Consider the following 18,633-nt stretch of genomic DNA (forward strand, 5'->3'; position numbering starts at 1 on the left):
AGTAGCATTTTCTGGCAGGTAGCAAAGATTGGCAGAACACCGGTACACACGGATTTTTTTACACATTTATTAAATGTGTAAAAAAATGATTTAATCCGATGAGTTTACTCACTGGAGGGATCCTTTGTACTGTGAACCGTCACTTTTGGGATTCCTGGACCTGAGGACATTGTTAAACAACAAAAATATAAAACTGCCCAAACAGTGTGAAGCTGTTCCATTCATTGCAAATCCATAATGTATTTGCTTTACCCAAACAGTAGAGGATGAAATAGGTTTGATTGGGACTGAAAATGGCTTTGAAGAAGCGGCATCCATCAGTCAGGTTACAGGAGATGCACTGGCGCTGAAACACTCCAGTCAGGTCCACGCTGGGAAATAAGAAGAGATATTTACAACACTGAAAAAGAATGAAACTCTCTGAAGTGTTTTGATTCACTCCAGGAGAGGCTCAAATGATTGCTGGAGATAAACATCTGAGGCAGTTGTCGTTTCAGGTTGGGTAAGACTTGGCAGTTGTTGCACATATTGCTCTGTTAGTCTGTGCCACGTCTCAGAATGTGTGTCTCTGCTACACTGCTGGAAAATTTCACACAGGATTAATTCCCAGCCGAGTTTAATCAAGCCATCTTCCTTCCGCTAACTGTGAGCCGTTTGCTGAAGACCAAAGTGATGTGAGCCAGTGGAAATATGAAAGCTGCAAGGCTGATATGGGAGCAGGCAAGTGAGTCTGTGACAGATGACTCAGGCCACACGAGCATGCAAAGGCTTCATCCATAGGAGATGTGGTCTTGGTTGTCAGCAATACATACAAAATCCTGGGAGAGGGCTTCACCAATCAATACATAATATACCGGTAATGGTAGTCTGGTTGTTTATGGTTTTTTTTTTTAGATGATGCATCCAACGTTTTTCTTGACATCATGAGTGACTGTCAGGCAAAAAATACAATGATGTAACGCTCCTGCAACATGACTTACTACTTCTTTGTGTTTTCTGCCACACAAACCTGTTAAAGGAGACATTTCATACCATTTTCTAACAAGCTGATATAATTTCCCGAGGTCTTCATGAACTGCACCAAGATATTGCAAACAGCTCCCTTTAAAAGCATGTTTTAGTAACTATAATAACAGTTAGTTTTGGTGGGTCCAGTCAAGTCTCAACTCCCACCTCTTTCATCTGTGGCGTGTGCTTCTCCTGACATCACTTCAAACTTTGTGCGACCCTGCTGCGAGTTGTAGCAGAGTGCAGCATGATTTGAAGGTGGATGACGATGCCATCACAAGCCTTGATAAATCTCCCCAGAAATGGGTCTGTGATGTCACAAAAACCCTGCAAATCTGAAGAGCCCAGACAATCCCACATTTTCAGACCAAGCAGGTCACCCAAACAAGAACTGGGTAGTGTGATGACCAAATACTAAACTGAGGGTCTCCTTGTGTCTTCAAACGCATTGTCTGATTTTTATTAGTAAATGTTCAGTAAATTATTTATTATTACTTTCGTCAGTTTCACATAATTTCAGTGGGTTATTCTTATTTTAGTGGAAGGTGTTATGTTTATGTAATAATTGCTCGGGGGTCATGTTCTGAGTCTCTGGAAAGATCCTAGAGACAACTTCTGTTGTAATGGACGCTATATAAATAAAATTGAATTGAATTGAAGAGTACCAACAAATGTGTATATATTTTTGCTGTCTTACTACTATTTTTGGAAATTTCAAATAGTGTTTAAAAAGTGTTTTATCAACAACTTTGATACTAGTAATTAAAACTAAAGCTGACAAAACCATATTTCCACAATGAATAGGTGGCTATCTATCGCAGATAACCCTGACTCAGTTTTCACTGTAAAAATGAACATCCATGATGTACAAAGTGACTTTTTTTGCCTTCATGTGCTTGTTTAGGGTCTCAGGTTCAGACATTGACAACAGTACAAAAACACCACCAATGATACAGTGGGTATTGATATCTGCAACAATAATTATATGAAGAAACTGTAACAAATAACTCTCACAGATTTTTTGAGGATATTTGCTGATTGTTATTTAATAATAATAATAATTTAATATGATTTTGAACATTTGCAGGGAGCCGTATGTGAAATGTTCATTTTAACCATGAATACATTAATTATGCATATCCTGAATACATATCGCCTCAGCTGATTAAATGTTCAAACAGTTTGTAACACCATGTGAGCCAGTGAGTCAGAGGGAGGAGGCGTACCTGTACAGATGTCTGCTCTGTCTCGATTCTTCTGTACTCAGGAAATAACTGATGAGACAAAGACACAGCAAGTAACTCACACATCTGAGCGTCCTGACTTCATCCTTCCCTCTGCATAGCGATTATTCAGGCTAGAATCTATCAGCACTTCTTCAAATAGTTCAGCATTTTAACGAGGTCAGTCTCGTATCACATTATCTTGTAAAACATCACCAGTGAGCGTAAATTCAATCATTTCCATATGGGTCATTCTTTCAGTCTGAATCTCCACTTCTATATGAACATAAGAGCTGCACTTGGAGACAAAAACCCCCATTTGTCTAAAAGCTGAAGGCAGTTTCAACTGGATGGCCTGAAGGGAAATGTCCAGATTTACACTGAGCTTCTCTTTCTTGGGACGCTCACACGTCAGTCAGTGGGTTCATGTTCGGGGTATGCCCCAGCAGGATAAAGACCGATTTAAGCAATAATCTGCTCCGCTCAAGTCTCAGTACGCCTTTGTCTTCCCTAAATACCATCTACTGAGTCAAAGCTATTTCCTTTGACCTGTTAAACAAGATCAAAGCTACACGTTAAAATGTCTTACTAACAAACATTAGAGTCTGACTAGAACAGGGAACTTGATTTCCAGCACTTGTCACATCTTGATTTTACTCAGCAAAAGGTGATTATTTCAATGAAGGCTTGTAGCACCCTATAATGTAATAATTTCCTATAATGTAATAATTTCCTGAAAATGTAATAACGCCTGAAAATGTAATAAAATTTGCACTTAACTCAATCGAAAATGTAATAAAACCCAATAATGTAATAACTTCACCAATAATGTAATAAAATATCCTGACAGATATTGTAATAACATTTCTACCGATAATGTAAAACCTTATTACATTATTGGGAATTTATTACATGGTACTCAACGTCTGCAATTTAACCCAATAGTCATTCTGGTGTTTCAAATCCAGTCTATATAACATTCTTAGATACTTAAAACACAAAATGTAGAACTCTGGACTGAAAATGAACATATATATTACATTTTCTGTCCAGTATTACATTATCAGTTTTGGGAAAAAAAAAAAAGACCCAACTGAAAATGTAATAAATTCCCAATAGTGTAATAAGGTATTACATTATCGGTAAAAATGTTATTACAATATCAGTAAGGATATTTTATTACATTATTGGTCAAGTTATTACATTATTGGATTTTATTACATTTTCGATTGAGTTAAGTGCAAATTTTATTACATTTTCAGGAAATTATTACATTATAGGGTGCTACAAGGCCTTTGTACGATTCCACCTGCCCTGTCACCTGTGCTCATTGCAAGAAACTGTGACTTTATCCACACACATACATTTTTCCAGCCTTCTCGTCTAAGGCGCAGAGTGAGGTGACTTCCCAGCTCCCTGATGTCAAGAATCGAGGAGGGACGGAGGGGATGGCAGGCTGCGTCACACACAGAGACAAGAGATGAAGAGCAAACCAGAAGCAGTCACGTATACAGAATAAAAATAGCCACAGCAAGTACTGTATTTGTCAGAGGAGGGCGGCTCAAATGAAGACAGGCTGGTAAGGTAAAATTCAGTCAGGACATTAGTAGCAATCCAAAGTGTATGAAATGTATGCGTTAAGAAACATGTTTTTTCTTCCTTTTTTAATGAGAATTACTTTATAAGGTTGGGAAAACTCTGGTCATGGGGTCTATGCAACTAACAGAACTAAGCATTTCACATGCCTTTAATTCTAAATTTAAATTGAGAAAAAATAATCTGAGAATGTACCTCCTGTTTTCCTCTGCATGATATTATTATTAACATATTCTAAATGAGCAGAATGTGATTAAAAAACATCCTTAATTAATAAGCAAGTTAGAGAAAATGACCTTGTATGCTTAATTTTAAGTGTTCAAATGACCCAAATTAGCCGCTCATTAATCACAGAGCTCCCACGGCAACTGTGACAACAGAGCGGTCTGAGAGCAACACAAATATTATCTATGCATCATATTCTATCCTCATAATGTCATCAAGAAGTTCCCCAGTCTAACTGTTGAGGCGTATCAGTGTGAGAAGTCTGCAAGAATTGATGTAGATTGTGGCGGAAAAAATATAAAGAGCTTAAACGGGGAACAATCTGGAGTGTTGGTTTCAGGTGGTAACATAAACACTACACACTGAACATAAAAGACCCTAAAACCACACTTTTAATGAAATACTGGGAAGGAAATGCGAGACTAATGCTTTTAAAATCTTTCATTTATAGATGTCTGTTTTTCTGGGATAAAGAGGAAAATAAATATGATTTCTTTATGTAATGCAGTGCATTAGTTTGTTCAGAAATACCCTACTGAGATTAAAATACGGTGGATGTTCTACCATGATGAGGAGTTTTCATAGGTACTGGAAGAACTGAAGGACTCAATAGAGTGATACAATCACATAAATACCTGTGATTTAGAGAAAAATAACATTAAAAAAAGAGTCTAACAGCCTTTCAGAAGATTATTAATCCAAGGCACAACATCTCAAGACAATGGTAGAAACCAGTAAGAAGGACCTGGCATGATTGTAACTGAAAACTGTTAGAAAATCTGTCAAAATGCAAAAACAATCCCTTTACAAACGAACGTCTGCTACGGTGTCCCGCAGGGTTCAGTGCTAGGGCCAATCTTGTTTATACATGCAGCCATTGGGAAGTATAATCCAGAATCACGGCATACATTTTCCTTGCTATGCTGATGATACGCAGCTCTTTCTTTCTCTTTCTTTCTCTTTCTTTCCCTTTCTTTCTCTTTCTTTCTCTTTCTTTCTCTTTCTTTCTCTTTCTCTTCATTTGTCTGTGAAGCCAGATGAAACAGAACCGTTAGCTAAACTTCAGACATGTCGTAAGCTGGGCAGACACTGTGCGATATTTTAAATCGTTTGAGACTGCCCCATCTCACACTGCACGACTAGATCATGGAGTTCAAAAGTTCACAGCCCACGATTTATGTTCTCACACTGTACGACCCGATGCTCTGATGCGACCCGTCTGCTCACACTATACGATCATAATCCTCCCGTCGGACCTCTGTGTACTGGAACTCCAGGCCGGTTTTGGGGCAGGGGTGGGCTGTGCCCACCCAAACGTGCGTCCTGCCCACCCGATCGAAGGTTATGGGGATCCTTTATTATTTTTATAATTTAATTTTTTTATATATATAAAAAAAATCCCAAAATATCTGTACCGTTTCTGATTGGGTGGGCACTGCGCATCATTTCTAAACACAACAATGAACGCATACCGCAAAAGTTGTGTCTCGGCAGGTCCCTCCGCCGAGACACAACTTTTGCGGCGTCCCAGCAAAATGAGCACAACAGAGAAGAGAAGTGTTCCGAACAGCGCAGAGCGCGCACTGAAGGCTGATTTCTGGTTCCGCGTTACACCAACGCAGAGCCTACGGCGTAGGGTAGGCGGCGACCCGCACCGTACGTGGAAATGCGGCCTTTTTTTCTGCTATTAAAACATGATTTGTAATGTGAATTTGCAACACTTTAAACTACAAATAATAGTTTTTGACATGACATCAGAGATTGCGCATGCTCTCTGTGAAAGGATGAGTCCAATCGGGTCGTAGCTGCTTCAACTGTGATTCCTTCACAAGGAGCCACCAGGATTTCAAACACGCTTGATTTTCTTGCGAGCACACGATTCGTGATCGGGAGCTCGTCGTGAGCTGTTAATCTCTCGTCGTGAGGTGTTAATCTCTCGTCATTACCCCACGTTTACTGCACGAGGCACGAGCAAAGATTGGGTCAAAATCCGTCCTGATCCAAAAAATAGTCGCACGACTGGAAAATCGTCTCAAAACGAACCGATAATCACACAGTGTATGCCCGGCTTTAGGGACATCAAGGACTGGATGAACACTAATTTTTTGCTTCTAAATTCAGATAAAACAGAGGTTATCATTCTTGGTCCAGAGCATTTTAGGAAGGGATTAGATGGTTTTGCGATGGCTTCCAAGGCTTCCAACTGTGAGAAGCCTTGGTGTTGTTTTTGATCAGGATTTGTCGTTTAAACCGCATGATAATCAGGTTTGTAAAAACAGCATCTTTCAATCCCTGTAATATTGCAAAGATTAGGAAAATCCTCTTGCAGAGTGATGCAGAAAAACTGGTTCATGCGTTTGTATCTTCTAGACTAGATTACTGTAATGTGTTGTTAGCAGGATGTCCAAGTAATTCTCTGAATATCCTCCAGCTGATCCAGAATGCAGCAGCGTGAGTGCTGACAGGAATCAGCAGGAGAGACCACGTCTCTCCAGTGTTAGCGTCGCTCCATTGGCTACCCGTAAAATTCAGAATCCAATTCTAAATTTTATTACTTGCGTATAAAGCCCAAAACGGCTTGACTCCGTAATATTTGCAAGAGCTAATAGTGCCTTATGTTCCTAACAGAGAGTGCAGGTTTACTCGTAGTTCTTAGAGTATCTAAATGTAGATTTGGAGGACGGGCACCATTCTCTCCCCACTAAGAGAGTTTTTACCTGCCAGAGTTTGTGTAATAATTGCTTGGGGGTCATGTTCTGGGTCTCTGGAAAGATCCTAGAAACAACTTGTGTTGTAGACACTATATAAATAAAGTTCAATTGAATTGAATCACATCTAAAAGAGATTGAAAAGATGGCATCATACAACATATGATAACTACTATGATAAGACCCATGTGCAAAAAAATAGGATAAAAAAACCTCACTAAGTAAATTTTCTTGCTTCTTTTCCCTCCGTTAAAATGGAGATGTTGCTATCTAACTACATTTCATTTACACAAATCATTACTTGATGAAATACATTTGTTCCTGATGTGTTCTCTACATGATGACGTTCACATGCAGCATTTAAGAAGTTTTGAAAACTGGATACTGCAAACTGCACAAAAAACGCAATATAACCTTTGTACAAAACACCAGTACAGTGTTCGTCATGGATAGTACTTTCACTGTCACTGTCAGGGTGTGATGTTTTATTGAGATCTTCTGTTTTTGCAAGTTTAGTTTTCATTTTCTTACGTTCATTACTTTTGTAAAGCTCCTATTATATATTTATTCAGTATGGGACTTAGTTACTTCCTCTGTATCATGGCGTGTTTGATTTACATTCTATTTTGTCAAAAGTTTTTCTTCTGCTCCGGTTTTTCCTCCCTTCCTGGTTTACTTTGCAGAACTTGCTTGTCATGAAGGAGGTGTGGAGGACCAAAGTGTGGGACTACAAGGCAGCAGGAGTTGTCAGGCAAAGGCTTTTAATAATAACAAGAGGTGCTGCTTCAGCAGGATAACCCGAAAACCAAAAAGAACAAAAATATTCATAGACAGAAGACATAATACAAAAAGTAAAAACACAAGGAACACAAGAATTGCTACTTGGGGAGCTGACAAGAACTAAGATAGACCAACAAGATGATGACAAACCAGCAAGGGATGAAACAAGACAATATATTTATATATATAGACACTGACAAACACTCAAGGGATAAGGAGACTCGGTGAATTATTACACACTAGGAAGAATGCTTTCAAAATACAACAGGAAGTAAAGTTAACCACAAAACAAGAGTCCAAACAGTAAAAGAGCACATGTAACCACGGCTAAAACTCAAGGAACCAAACAAAACTAAACTATACTACAGACTACAGCATTGCTTCAGTTATGTTATTTGTTTTTATTACAAATTACTGCATGAGACTATTCTTAAGCTCCTTAGTATTTCTGGTTCTGGGTTTCTCTTGTTCATGGTCCGATAGGCATCTTGGTATGTCTGTATTTGCAATGTTTTGCTGTCGTCTGTGTTTGATTCCTGCCTATCCTTCACTTTCTGCCCTCTAACATGTTTTCTGAACATAAATGACGACAAATGCTTTGGACACGTGGACAAACATATGTAGATAACAAGAGGTGTCAAGTAACGGAGTACAAATATTTCGTTACCTTACTTAAGTAGAAATTTTGGTTATCTATACTTCACTGGAGTAATTATTTTTCAGACGACTTTTTACTTTTACTCCTTACATTTTCACGCAATTATCTGTACTTTTTACTCCTTACATTTTAAAAAACAGCCTTGTTACTCTATTTCATTTCGGCCTTTAAAAAAAACTATCCAGTTAAATTTCTCCATCCGGATAGAGTGAATTTGGTTGTGGTTGTTTCAGATGTTCTTGTCCAGTTTTGTTCTTACATCCATTCCCTCAGATTCCTGCAACTAAACTTGGATGTACATTCCAATAAAGGTTAGGATAAATGATAACATGCCTCTGAAGTTTGACTTTTTGCACCATTACAATACTTAAAGGCAACTAGTCATCATATCTGCTGCTCTCTGAAACACATGTTAATGCTCAATAGTACACATATATGGTTCTTTAATATATTTGCATTATACTAAGATACATTCATTTTCAATGGCTTTTGTCCTTAATGGCTTTTTCCCCCCTTACATTACTTTTACTTTTATACTTTAAGTAGTTTTGAAACCAGTACTTTTATACTTTTACTTGAGTAAAAAACTTGAGTTGATACTTCAACTTCTACAGGAGTATTTTTAAACTCTAGTATCTATACTTCTACCTGAGTAATGAATGTGAATACTGAAGACACCTCTGTAGATAACATACATTTTCTAATGAAGCCAAGTTGTAATTCAAATTATTTATTTATTTTTTGGTGAAATGACGTAAATATTTACTACTATAACTCATTTATTATTAATTATAAATGATAATGATAATGGGAGTTAAATGGCCAATGCAAAAGATGGAAGAGATTGTTAAACCGGACGTCCACCACCACACTACCAAACCAGCACGAGTGTATTTTTGCCAGAAATGATTTAATGACGCCATGAGGGAGAAAAGTTCACTGACCTGGGCTGTAAGACCAGCAATGTGGTGAAATTCTCCACGAGCGCCTTGTTTTGCAGGAAGTATTGTATAGAAAACAGAGCCATTTGATGTAAACAGCGGGACATCCTGTTAACAAATGCAGAGAGTCAAAAAGAAAGACTGTACTAATAAATAGGTGCAAAGAAAGCTACAAAAAATGCATCTGAATACATACCTGTCGTTGGTTTTGCATTATATCTATGGCCAGTTTATGTTTCTATGGAGTTCAGATGATATAAGAAAAAACATAGGACATTAATTCAAAGCATTAAGCAGTTTTGATTAACATGTATCAATAAAATGATTGATTAAAAATTAAAAAGTAGCATTAATACATAACTGAAATGTATGAAAATGTACAAGAGGGCAAATGCAGTAAAGTACTGCAGGAAAGTATTGAAAATTCTTCTCATACTGCAAAGATTTCAAATATTAATCGAGCCATTGCAGATCTGAAAGCTTCAGGAAATCAATCTTTAGTCTATAGTGTTGGCAAATGAAAGCGAATACTATTAAAGTTGCATATTGCAGGAGAATCCGTTCAGGTTACAAATGTGGAACAAGTGATGACCGCTCACCTCTAAGCACGCCCCTGTGGTGGCCTCGCACACACACAGAACTGATTGGTTTTGTGCCCGATTGAGCCAGCGGACTGCGAGCCGCGTGCTGCTGATCCACGTCACCATGGAGATGTAGCCGTCTCTGAGGAGGCCATGCAGAAAGTGATGGAAGGCCATGGAAAGCGGTGCAAAGGAACAGAGAAAAAGAAAGGTGGCAGGCTGAGGTGCTTCGACAGAGTAATCATATCTAACAGATGATGTCTCTATTCAAAGAGATTTATTCAAAGTTTAAAGAAATATACCTGGCCCTGAAGGAGTCAGGAGGCATCATCTCCAGAGTATGAGCCGGACCATAGAGATTCACCACAAACAGCCTAACTGATGGAATACTAGAACCAGCCTGTGAGCACATGGAAATAAAGAAATCACTAAATAAATAATGTTTAGGGTGAGCAGAAAGATTCTATGGAGCACTTTGGTCCGGGTTGAGTCTCTGCAGACAGCATTAAACCTTTAACCTGATTTAAATATCAGTTTTCCAAGCAGATGTGTCATCTAAAGTGATTCATAATGAAAAAGCAAAAATGACCAGGCCAAGGTAACAGGAAGGAAATAGAAGATGATATAAGAGATTAAAAAATGAAAAAAAAACTGAAGTTGCAGGAAAGTTATACAATTAGCAATAAAAGCCAAAAGGTAAAATTTAGGACAGTTTTAAAAATATGCAAACTGCTTGTTAAAAAAAGAAGAACATCAATTTTTCATCTTAATTTTACAAAGCGAGAGGCTGTTCCTCAGGTCAGGTGTCTGAAAGCCAGAAGCTCTGCCTCCGACTCCAGACCCGGAGACTCTAGGAACCACAAATAATCACGCACTCTGAGATCAAGGACTTTACGTGAGTTTGTAGGGAATAATAAAGTCTTTCTGATATGCAGTTTGGTTATTAAGGGCTTTATAAATAAATAGGAAGATAGGCGCGATCAATTTTAGTACCTCTACCCAACCAGAACATTGGACTGAACAAGGGAATTATATCCTGACACAATGGCACAGCAGTGTAGTTAAACCTTGAGAGATAAACGCATGGACCAATTTTTCAGCATCGTTTTAGGAAAGAATTGTCCTGCTTTTGTAAATACTATAAATATGACAGAAAGCAGCTTTAAACACTGTTTAACATGAGAAATAAAAGATAAGAGAAGCATTTTATTATGAGACAAGGTATATCATTAGATACTTCTTTCAGTCTGTTGCAATGTAAGCAGATTATAAATGAATTTTACTTCAACTCTTTCAAGGATTTCAGAGGTAAACGTGACGTTAGATGGAGGTCAGTAATGGCCATTCGATATGAGGTGTAAATGATCTGTCTTAACTGCAGGATAGGTAAGATGTCATTTTTTTTCCTCAAAATTATGTTCAGTGCAAATCATGCAAATTATTTTCAGGGCAAAATGAAAAATGCTCCCTGACCCAATACAGAGGTTCTTTTCAATTCAGGAAACTCCCTACAATCTTAGACGTGTCTGCAATTTCACAGCACAAAAAGCCAAAAAAGGTAGGAAAAGGAGATGTGTCTCCATTACTGGAGTTAAATTCTGGAATGATGCCAACATAAATTTAAAAACATGTCATTCTCTTTTTGTTTTTAAGAAAATGGTTTGTAAAGCTATTTTCTTATAAGTGCAATTGACTATCTGTAAATGTTTCTTTGCTTTGCTATTGTTTCTTTGCCTTTTGTTGTTTCTTTGCTTTTCTATTCTCTTTTTGGTTTTCTGGAGGTCGGTAACCAAAAAAAGAAAGTTGGTAATATAGGATAGGCTTTTATAAGCATTTTGCTTCAGCCTATGCCTTTTCAGTCATTGTTCAACACATTTTTGGTTTTGTATGAAATGTTAATGCTGTGCACAATGTTTTTTTTTTGGTGTTGTTTTGTGTTGTCATTCATTCATTCATTCATTCATTCATTCATTCATTCATTCATTCATTCATTCATTCATTCATTCATTCATTCATTCATTCAAAATGCAAAGGTTATTATTGAACTGTTAACAGTTATAGTTGGTCAGTATTGTTCAGAAATGGTAAAAGACAGTGAGTCTGGCCACAGCACTGAAAAGGAACTCAGGGTTATTGCTCTTTTTCCCTCTAAGCAGTGAACAGCCAAGGCTTTTTTTCTTTTTTTTTTTTAAATGTGCCATAAAACTATCTTCCTGGCCAAAGCAGCACTCTTAAGCTTTAATAGAAAGCCATTTCATTTCCAGTTTACTCCGTTTTTGGCGGGGGCGGGGGGTATTTAATGATGCGTTTTACCAAGAAGTACCTATTTTGAGGGCTAAATGTTTTCTTTAACAGAGTATCAATAGTCAAACACATGAAAAGGGCTGTGGCATTGTCGACCAGACGGTCCAGCTGCCTGGGATAAAACTGTAAGGAGCTGGCATCCACAGTATTTATATCTGGAGAAGCAGCAAAAAAGGCAATAATTAGATTCTGCATTACCCTTAGTTGGAAATTCAGTCATTATTAAAAAATGATCAGGTAAAATGTGATTGTCATTATTCTGCTGCTGCACCGTTAGTCAAGACAAGGGGTTTGTGGCAGGATGTTTTGTTGGCAAAAAGTGAAATACTGCAAGAATAATAAAATGCCGTACTGACTCAAAGTCGCTCTCGACATCCACAGGGTCGGGTGGACCCAGTACAAACGGATCTGCTTCCCTTGTGGGTGAGAGGCTGACTTTGAGGCTTTCCAAAGACTTTTAGTTGCTTTTTTCCTTTCATGTTTAATAAGACCCTCAGATTTAATTAAATGGTTGAATTACCTGTGGCTGCGACAGCTCCGTTTCTGCCAGTACCACGAGCTATTGGAAACGTTGTGTGAGTAGGAAGTGGAGATTCGTTTTAAAGCTGCATATTTATCGTGACAAAGTCACATTTCTGCTAGTAGCAGCAAATGTATTTTATAACCAGCAATGAGGCTGTTTATTAGTGTAACGATTTGGAGGAAAGTGATCTTGTATTTAGGAGTCGGCATTTGATTGTCTTTGGATTTGACTGCAAATAGTTATGGGAAGGCGTACTAACACTAATGAAATCATGATGGTATGTAACAGCTGTTTGTTTACAACGAGCTGCATAGCAGGGTCCGTCATGCAGGAAACATCGATCTGATTTTGTGGTGCAACTTTACCAGCGTGAGGATAACGTCTGAACTTTCTTTCTAATCACAACAGGAATAATGTTTCTAAACTTATTGAAAGCATCAGCAGAACACTTAGGCAACACTTCACACAGGAGACGCTCAATTTCATTATACAACGTATAATGGCAATAAAAGGCATTTAGTTCAATTCAATTCAATTCAACTACCCTGTTTATTGGCCTATAGTGAGATGCCTTAGCGATTTTGAGAAATTAATGATTTATAAATGTTTACAAGTCTCAGTTACATAGCTGCCCTCCTTCTAGAAATGAATCGATGATCAGCAACCTTAAAGCCAGTGTGCAGACAGCTTGAAGCCAGGAGGAAACTCATCAGGCGGTTAAAATTAAAGCTCCCAGCATCAGCTATAGGTGGCCTCCAATTAAAGCACTAATCAGGCCCGACCTGACATTGCAGATGAGGTTGGACTCACTCGAGCTGGTGTGGCCATACGTCAGTCAGTCCTCGTTAGACTCGTAGTTCTCAAGACCTTTTTTGTGGTCTTGGTTTTGTCACGGCCTTGACAGCCTGTGGTCTTGATCTTGTCTCGGGTCTCTCGGTCTCGCCGTGTCTCGGACTCGGATAATTGAGATGCCGTTGCACACCAAGCTGACAGAATCTGGTGATCAGCAGTTTTCCCTCTTGTTAATCTACAGTTTTGTAAACTATTTGTATTTTGGATTGGATTTAATGTTTTGGTGCATCTGCATGTGTGTCTGGATTTAATTACAGTTTTGTGTTTATAACGGCCTTGTTTGAATAAATATATGAATAATATTAGCTGATCGTTGTGATTGATTAAGCATCAGGTCCATTTCAGTGATGCTGATATACGGTGTAATCTGGCTACTAGAATGTTAAATAAGGACATTTCAAGTCGGTAATTGTGTGTATCTTTAATATTTAAAATTCACGTTTCATCTACAAATTAAGTCCAATTTAAATTAGTAACATTTACTCTTCATGACTTTTCTGAGGTGGAGGGGGGTGTTGGAGCTGGTTATTCTGCTAGAGGACTTTGGGACTAGTTAGTAGTCGTGTCAATCCTTAAAAGCACTGGAGTCAATCCTCCAATAGTGTAGAAATAGCGGTAGTGCAGTCGCCACACAGATCTGATCTCAGATGAAAAATTTATAATGAGTTCAACATCATCATCTACTTCTATGCGTTATTGAGCTGCAGTTGAATTAATTTCATATGGAAACTAGCTGAACCAGGATGGAGCTGATGTTCTACAATCACGCAAGATGACTAAATAACTAGGTTTCTTTTTGGTCTCGGTCTCAGTCTTGAGCTGAACTGGTCTTGGTCTTGGTCTTTGACTACGTTCACACTGCAGGCCTTAATGCTCAATTCCGATTTTTTCCCATATCTGATTTTTTTGTGTGGCTGTCAGAGGTGGACAGAGTACTGGACCCCAGTACTTGAGTAAGAGTACAAATACTACTGGTCAAAATTTACTCCGTTACAAGTAAAAGTAGCTCAGTCAAAATATTACTCGAGTAAGAGTAGAAAAGTACTTGCTTTTAAAGGTATTTAAGTATCCAAAAGTAAATGCTTTTAAATTCACTTTAAGTAAAAGTAAGAGTAAGAGTAAATTTCTTATTTTCCACATCAGTAAATTACTATATTTTTTCTAAATTAATTTAAGGATCTTTTAACTCTTGTTTCTGAGAATTAACTCTTTGAAACCAGCTTTAGGGAAGAAGAAAAAAGAGCAGACCTGAAAGTAACGAGTACTTTTCAGCCTTCCTAGAAATTTACTCGAGTAAAAGTAAAAATATTTGTCTTGGAAATGTATTCAAGTAAGAGTAATAACTACCAAAGAAATCTAATACTCAAGTAAAGTACAAATCCTCTGGATATGTACTTAAGTACAGTACTCAAGTAAATTTACTCCGTTACTGTCCACCACTGGTGGCTTTTCACATTATCTTTTAAAATGTGTCCTATATCAGACTCGAGTGTGAACGCATCGCGGCCCTGAACTGACCCGCATGCGCAGAGGAACAATAACAAAGACGTCACACGCAGCACGCCGTCATACGGCGGTAAACATGGAGGCAACAGAAGTGAGCGTACATGGGTATATTTTGAAGTTGTTGTGTGGTGGAAGCCGACGAAACTGTGAGCAAGTGTTAATGAAGAGGAGAAGGAGGAGAAAGAAAGCCACATTTTTCACAATGGCTTTTTGTGGAGCGATGGCTGCCTCGTCTGTAGAGAGGTGTGTGTGGATGTGGACTCGGAGTCAGGAGTGGTGGGATCAGGATGTGATGAACATCTTTACAGAAAAAGATTTCATCCAGAATTTCAGGATGTCGAGGGCTACCTCTCAAATACCGACCGGTTACGATAAGACCCCTCTAATTTAGCTTGTATAGTAGTGTCCCCCCAAATACTTATACGGTCCAAGACCTCACTGTCCCTCCACTGATTAGCTCCGTCCCCGCTATCCTCCATGTTTGTCTTGACCTTTTCCGATCGCTTCCGAGTGACTCCCGCCCCCGCCAGCGCAGTATTATGACAACGGTCGCTCTCAAGTGACGTCAAAGTCCCATTAATTCCGACCTGGCTGTTCACACTGCATTGCAAAACATCAGACCTGTATCCGATTTAGAACCACATATGGAAGCGACCTGAATCTGATTTGAAAAGATCAGATTTTGTGACTTGTGCTCAACAAATCAGATCTGAGTCACATATGAGCAAGAAATCGGATTTGGGTCACTTGGGAACTGCAGTGTGAATGTAGTCTTGGTCTTGGTCTTGATACTCTCTGGTCTTGATACTCTCTGGTCTTGATACTCTCTGGTCTTGGTAGTGTCCTGGTCTCGGTTTAGTTAGTCTTGACTACAAGTCTCGACCTCGTTCCTTTTTACAGGCTTCACTGTGTTTCAGTTTTGTCTTAAAATATACATATATTTTTAATATCAAGCAAACATTCTGTGATGGAAAAAATGGAAATTTGTTGTTTGAATGCTCCGAAGACTTATCTCTCTTACCAAACTCAGTACGTCTCATCTGTTATTTTAAGCACATAGAACCTTAAAGGAGACACATTATGGGACTTCAAACTCAAACACTTTGAGAAAACATGACATTTTCACTAAGATTGGAGCCTTCAAAGTCAGAAAATGTCATTCGGTGAGCAGTTAAAGACCTCAGGAAATTGTTTCAGCTTTTATGAAAAACGATCTCCCTTCTAGTATAACTTTGCAGAGAGCCCTTTGGCAGCCATCACAGTTGTGAGTTTTCCGAGTCTGCAGGGCTTTAAAAAATGGGACAGACCTACATTATTTTCAATGTCCCATCAAATGTCTCAATCTTAGGACAGTTGCAGATAATGTGTCAATGACAAACCTCAGTTTTGGGGGGGGCACGCCCTCCGATAGGGGGGACAAACGGGTCTGTTGTCCCGGGCCCAGGGTAGGGCGGGGCCAGAACTGGGCCCTCATTCATTTTTTTTTTTTTTTTTTTTTTTTTAATTCTCATTAAATTATGGAATCATTTTTCAAAATATTTCAAAATATGCCTATTTGTGGAAAGAACCCCCAACACAAAAATGTTTTGGCCGCTGATCAAAATTTGATGTTATCATCTAATTCAACCATTAGAATGGTCAAAATGTCCGGTCAGCACAAGTCTGGTGCTCAGAAAAGAAGAGAAAAGAGAAGAAGAGAAGAAGAAAATAGAGGGCTCATAGATTCTCTACACAAATATTTTAAAAAGGTGGTGACGGTGAAGCTGGAATTAATAAAGTCAGCGTAGAGCAAGGTGAGAAACAGCGCAGCCAACGTTTACCAACCTTGTAACTTAAGCTAACTGGCTAGCTCTAATGTTAACATCCATTAGCTTGTATAAAAAGCAGAGGGAGAGGAGAGGAAGAGGGAGAAGGAGAGATCCGGGCGCAGGGGGGCCCATCTTAGATTATTTTGTCCGGGGCCCAGGCAAGACTGTCAGCCGGCCTGGGGGGGGGGGGTTAGTGCTTTAAACATTTGCATTGTAATGTTACCAAAAGGAATGGAGAAAACAAGCATTCCAGTTGGTAAAGAGCAGTACTTCCATCATCAGGAGTGTCGATACTGGAGCACAGCCTCCATGTAGCCTCATACGACTCCCAGCATGCTATCATTTCAAACCAGTCTTCACCTTGGGGTATGGGAAGAGCACGTTGGAGGGGTAGAGGCCACCCAGGAAGTGAGGTATCTCCATCATGGGTGTAGCAGAGTTGTTAATGCGGAGATATGCCAGCCGGGCGCCGTCCATGGACCACCAGTGGGCGGCGTATGTCAAAAGCACCTCCTCTGTTTTAGAACACAATAATTCCAATAAGCCCACAATAAAAATAATCTTTTTTAATTATAAGTCGGTTTTTCAATTTCAATTTCAATTTATTTTATTTGGTAAGGAGGGACAGTGCACATCATTATGCATTTTACAAAATAAAAGCAGATGCACCCAAATGTAGCCTATTGGCTAATTCCCAAGTTTAAGAGCAATACAATGTTCAGTTAAAAAAAAATACAATAGTACAATAATATAACCAATATCACGATGATACAACCAACCACATAACACATTTCATAGTATTTTTACATTCATAAGTTATAGTTTATAAGTTACTGTTATAAGTTATAGCAGCAGGCTAAAGTAAAGTGCAAGTGTCTATGTAAAGTGTCACAGCTATAAAGTGCAGAGTAGAGGTATAAAGTACGTGGTGTATGGGGTTATGGACTTAAGAAAGAAAGAAAAAAGATAAATAAATAAACAAATAAAAAATAAATAAAAAATAAATAAATAATAATAATAATAATTATATATAATTCTAATTTAATAATCACTGTTGTCAACAGCCTGTGTAAACGTGGATCTGGACTCTGTCCTACCTTCGTAGGTCCAGTCAGAGAGCCCGTTCATCACATGCTGCTGCTGGTCAGTGGATGTGAGACGCAGTGGCGTGCTCGTCACGCTGGGCTTATAGTAGATATCTCCATCAAACACATACGCCTGGCACAAGTAGCACAGAAACACAACGCAAATCCATTATCAGAGTCAAGCAAGGTTGCAGACTTCCCAGCTGGCTGCCCGGTTTGAGTGGCAAACAACATCAAACAATGAATAAATCATTGGCCAGTGTACACACGGCCGAGGGCCAATCAATCTCTACTTGGCAGTTAATATGCTACAGATGAGCTCTGACATAGCAGCAAAGCCAATTACATTAGAGCTGAGGTAGATAAATGATGATATCAGTATGAAACAATCCCATTAGTGACAGGCACTGTAGACGGAGCTCATAACGACATGGGAGCATCAATGTTATTATGGTGAAAATCGCGTCAAAAGGAAGTCAGATTGAGGGGTGAAAAAACAAACCCCAAATCATATTGTCACTTTCAGTTGATGCAAATGTATCTGGTGAATAAAAAAAGGCCATTGCTTACCAGCTGGTTCCCCTGTGGTCCCCAAGAAGCATACTGTAGCTCCGTCTTCTCCCTGTCTGGAGGGTTAAGCTCCAGCAGATCCCTGGAACACACACAGACACTGAGATGTAAACCCCCCGTTTTGGACGCCCGTCCTGTTTGAAGCCCTCTGAAGTCCGTCCATGCCCCCGTCGCTGAGAGAGCTGCTGCATTGTGAGGACTTGAAGAAGCAGGATGCAGAGAAGGGAAACCAAACTGAGAACGGGGCTAGGTCATGCAGTGCAGT

General features: G+C 38.9%; 1 protein-coding gene across 2 annotated transcripts in view; it reads right to left on the reverse strand.

Moving 5' to 3' along the window:
• LOC133456761 (inactive dipeptidyl peptidase 10) overlaps positions 1–18,633 on the reverse strand; it is a 47,199-nt gene that overhangs the window by 5,446 nt on the left and 23,120 nt on the right. For both annotated transcript variants that reach the window (XM_061735330.1, XM_061735331.1), the window contains exons 7-17: positions 18,369–18,450; positions 17,811–17,931; positions 17,074–17,228; positions 10,023–10,120; positions 9,739–9,862; positions 9,336–9,377; positions 9,143–9,247; positions 3,596–3,687; positions 2,235–2,282; positions 253–371; positions 113–160 (exon numbers count right to left, since the gene is read on the reverse strand). In XM_061735330.1, the coding sequence (XP_061591314.1) occupies positions 113–160; positions 253–371; positions 2,235–2,282; positions 3,596–3,687; positions 9,143–9,247; positions 9,336–9,377; positions 9,739–9,862; positions 10,023–10,120; positions 17,074–17,228; positions 17,811–17,931; positions 18,369–18,450 (1,034 nt within the window). The remainder of the gene's footprint in view (positions 1–112; positions 161–252; positions 372–2,234; positions 2,283–3,595; positions 3,688–9,142; positions 9,248–9,335; positions 9,378–9,738; positions 9,863–10,022; positions 10,121–17,073; positions 17,229–17,810; positions 17,932–18,368; positions 18,451–18,633) is intronic.

The sequence above is a fragment of the Cololabis saira genome, chromosome 12 (assembly GCF_033807715.1).
Source record: "Cololabis saira isolate AMF1-May2022 chromosome 12, fColSai1.1, whole genome shotgun sequence".
Taxonomy (NCBI): Eukaryota; Metazoa; Chordata; class Actinopteri; order Beloniformes; family Belonidae; genus Cololabis; species Cololabis saira.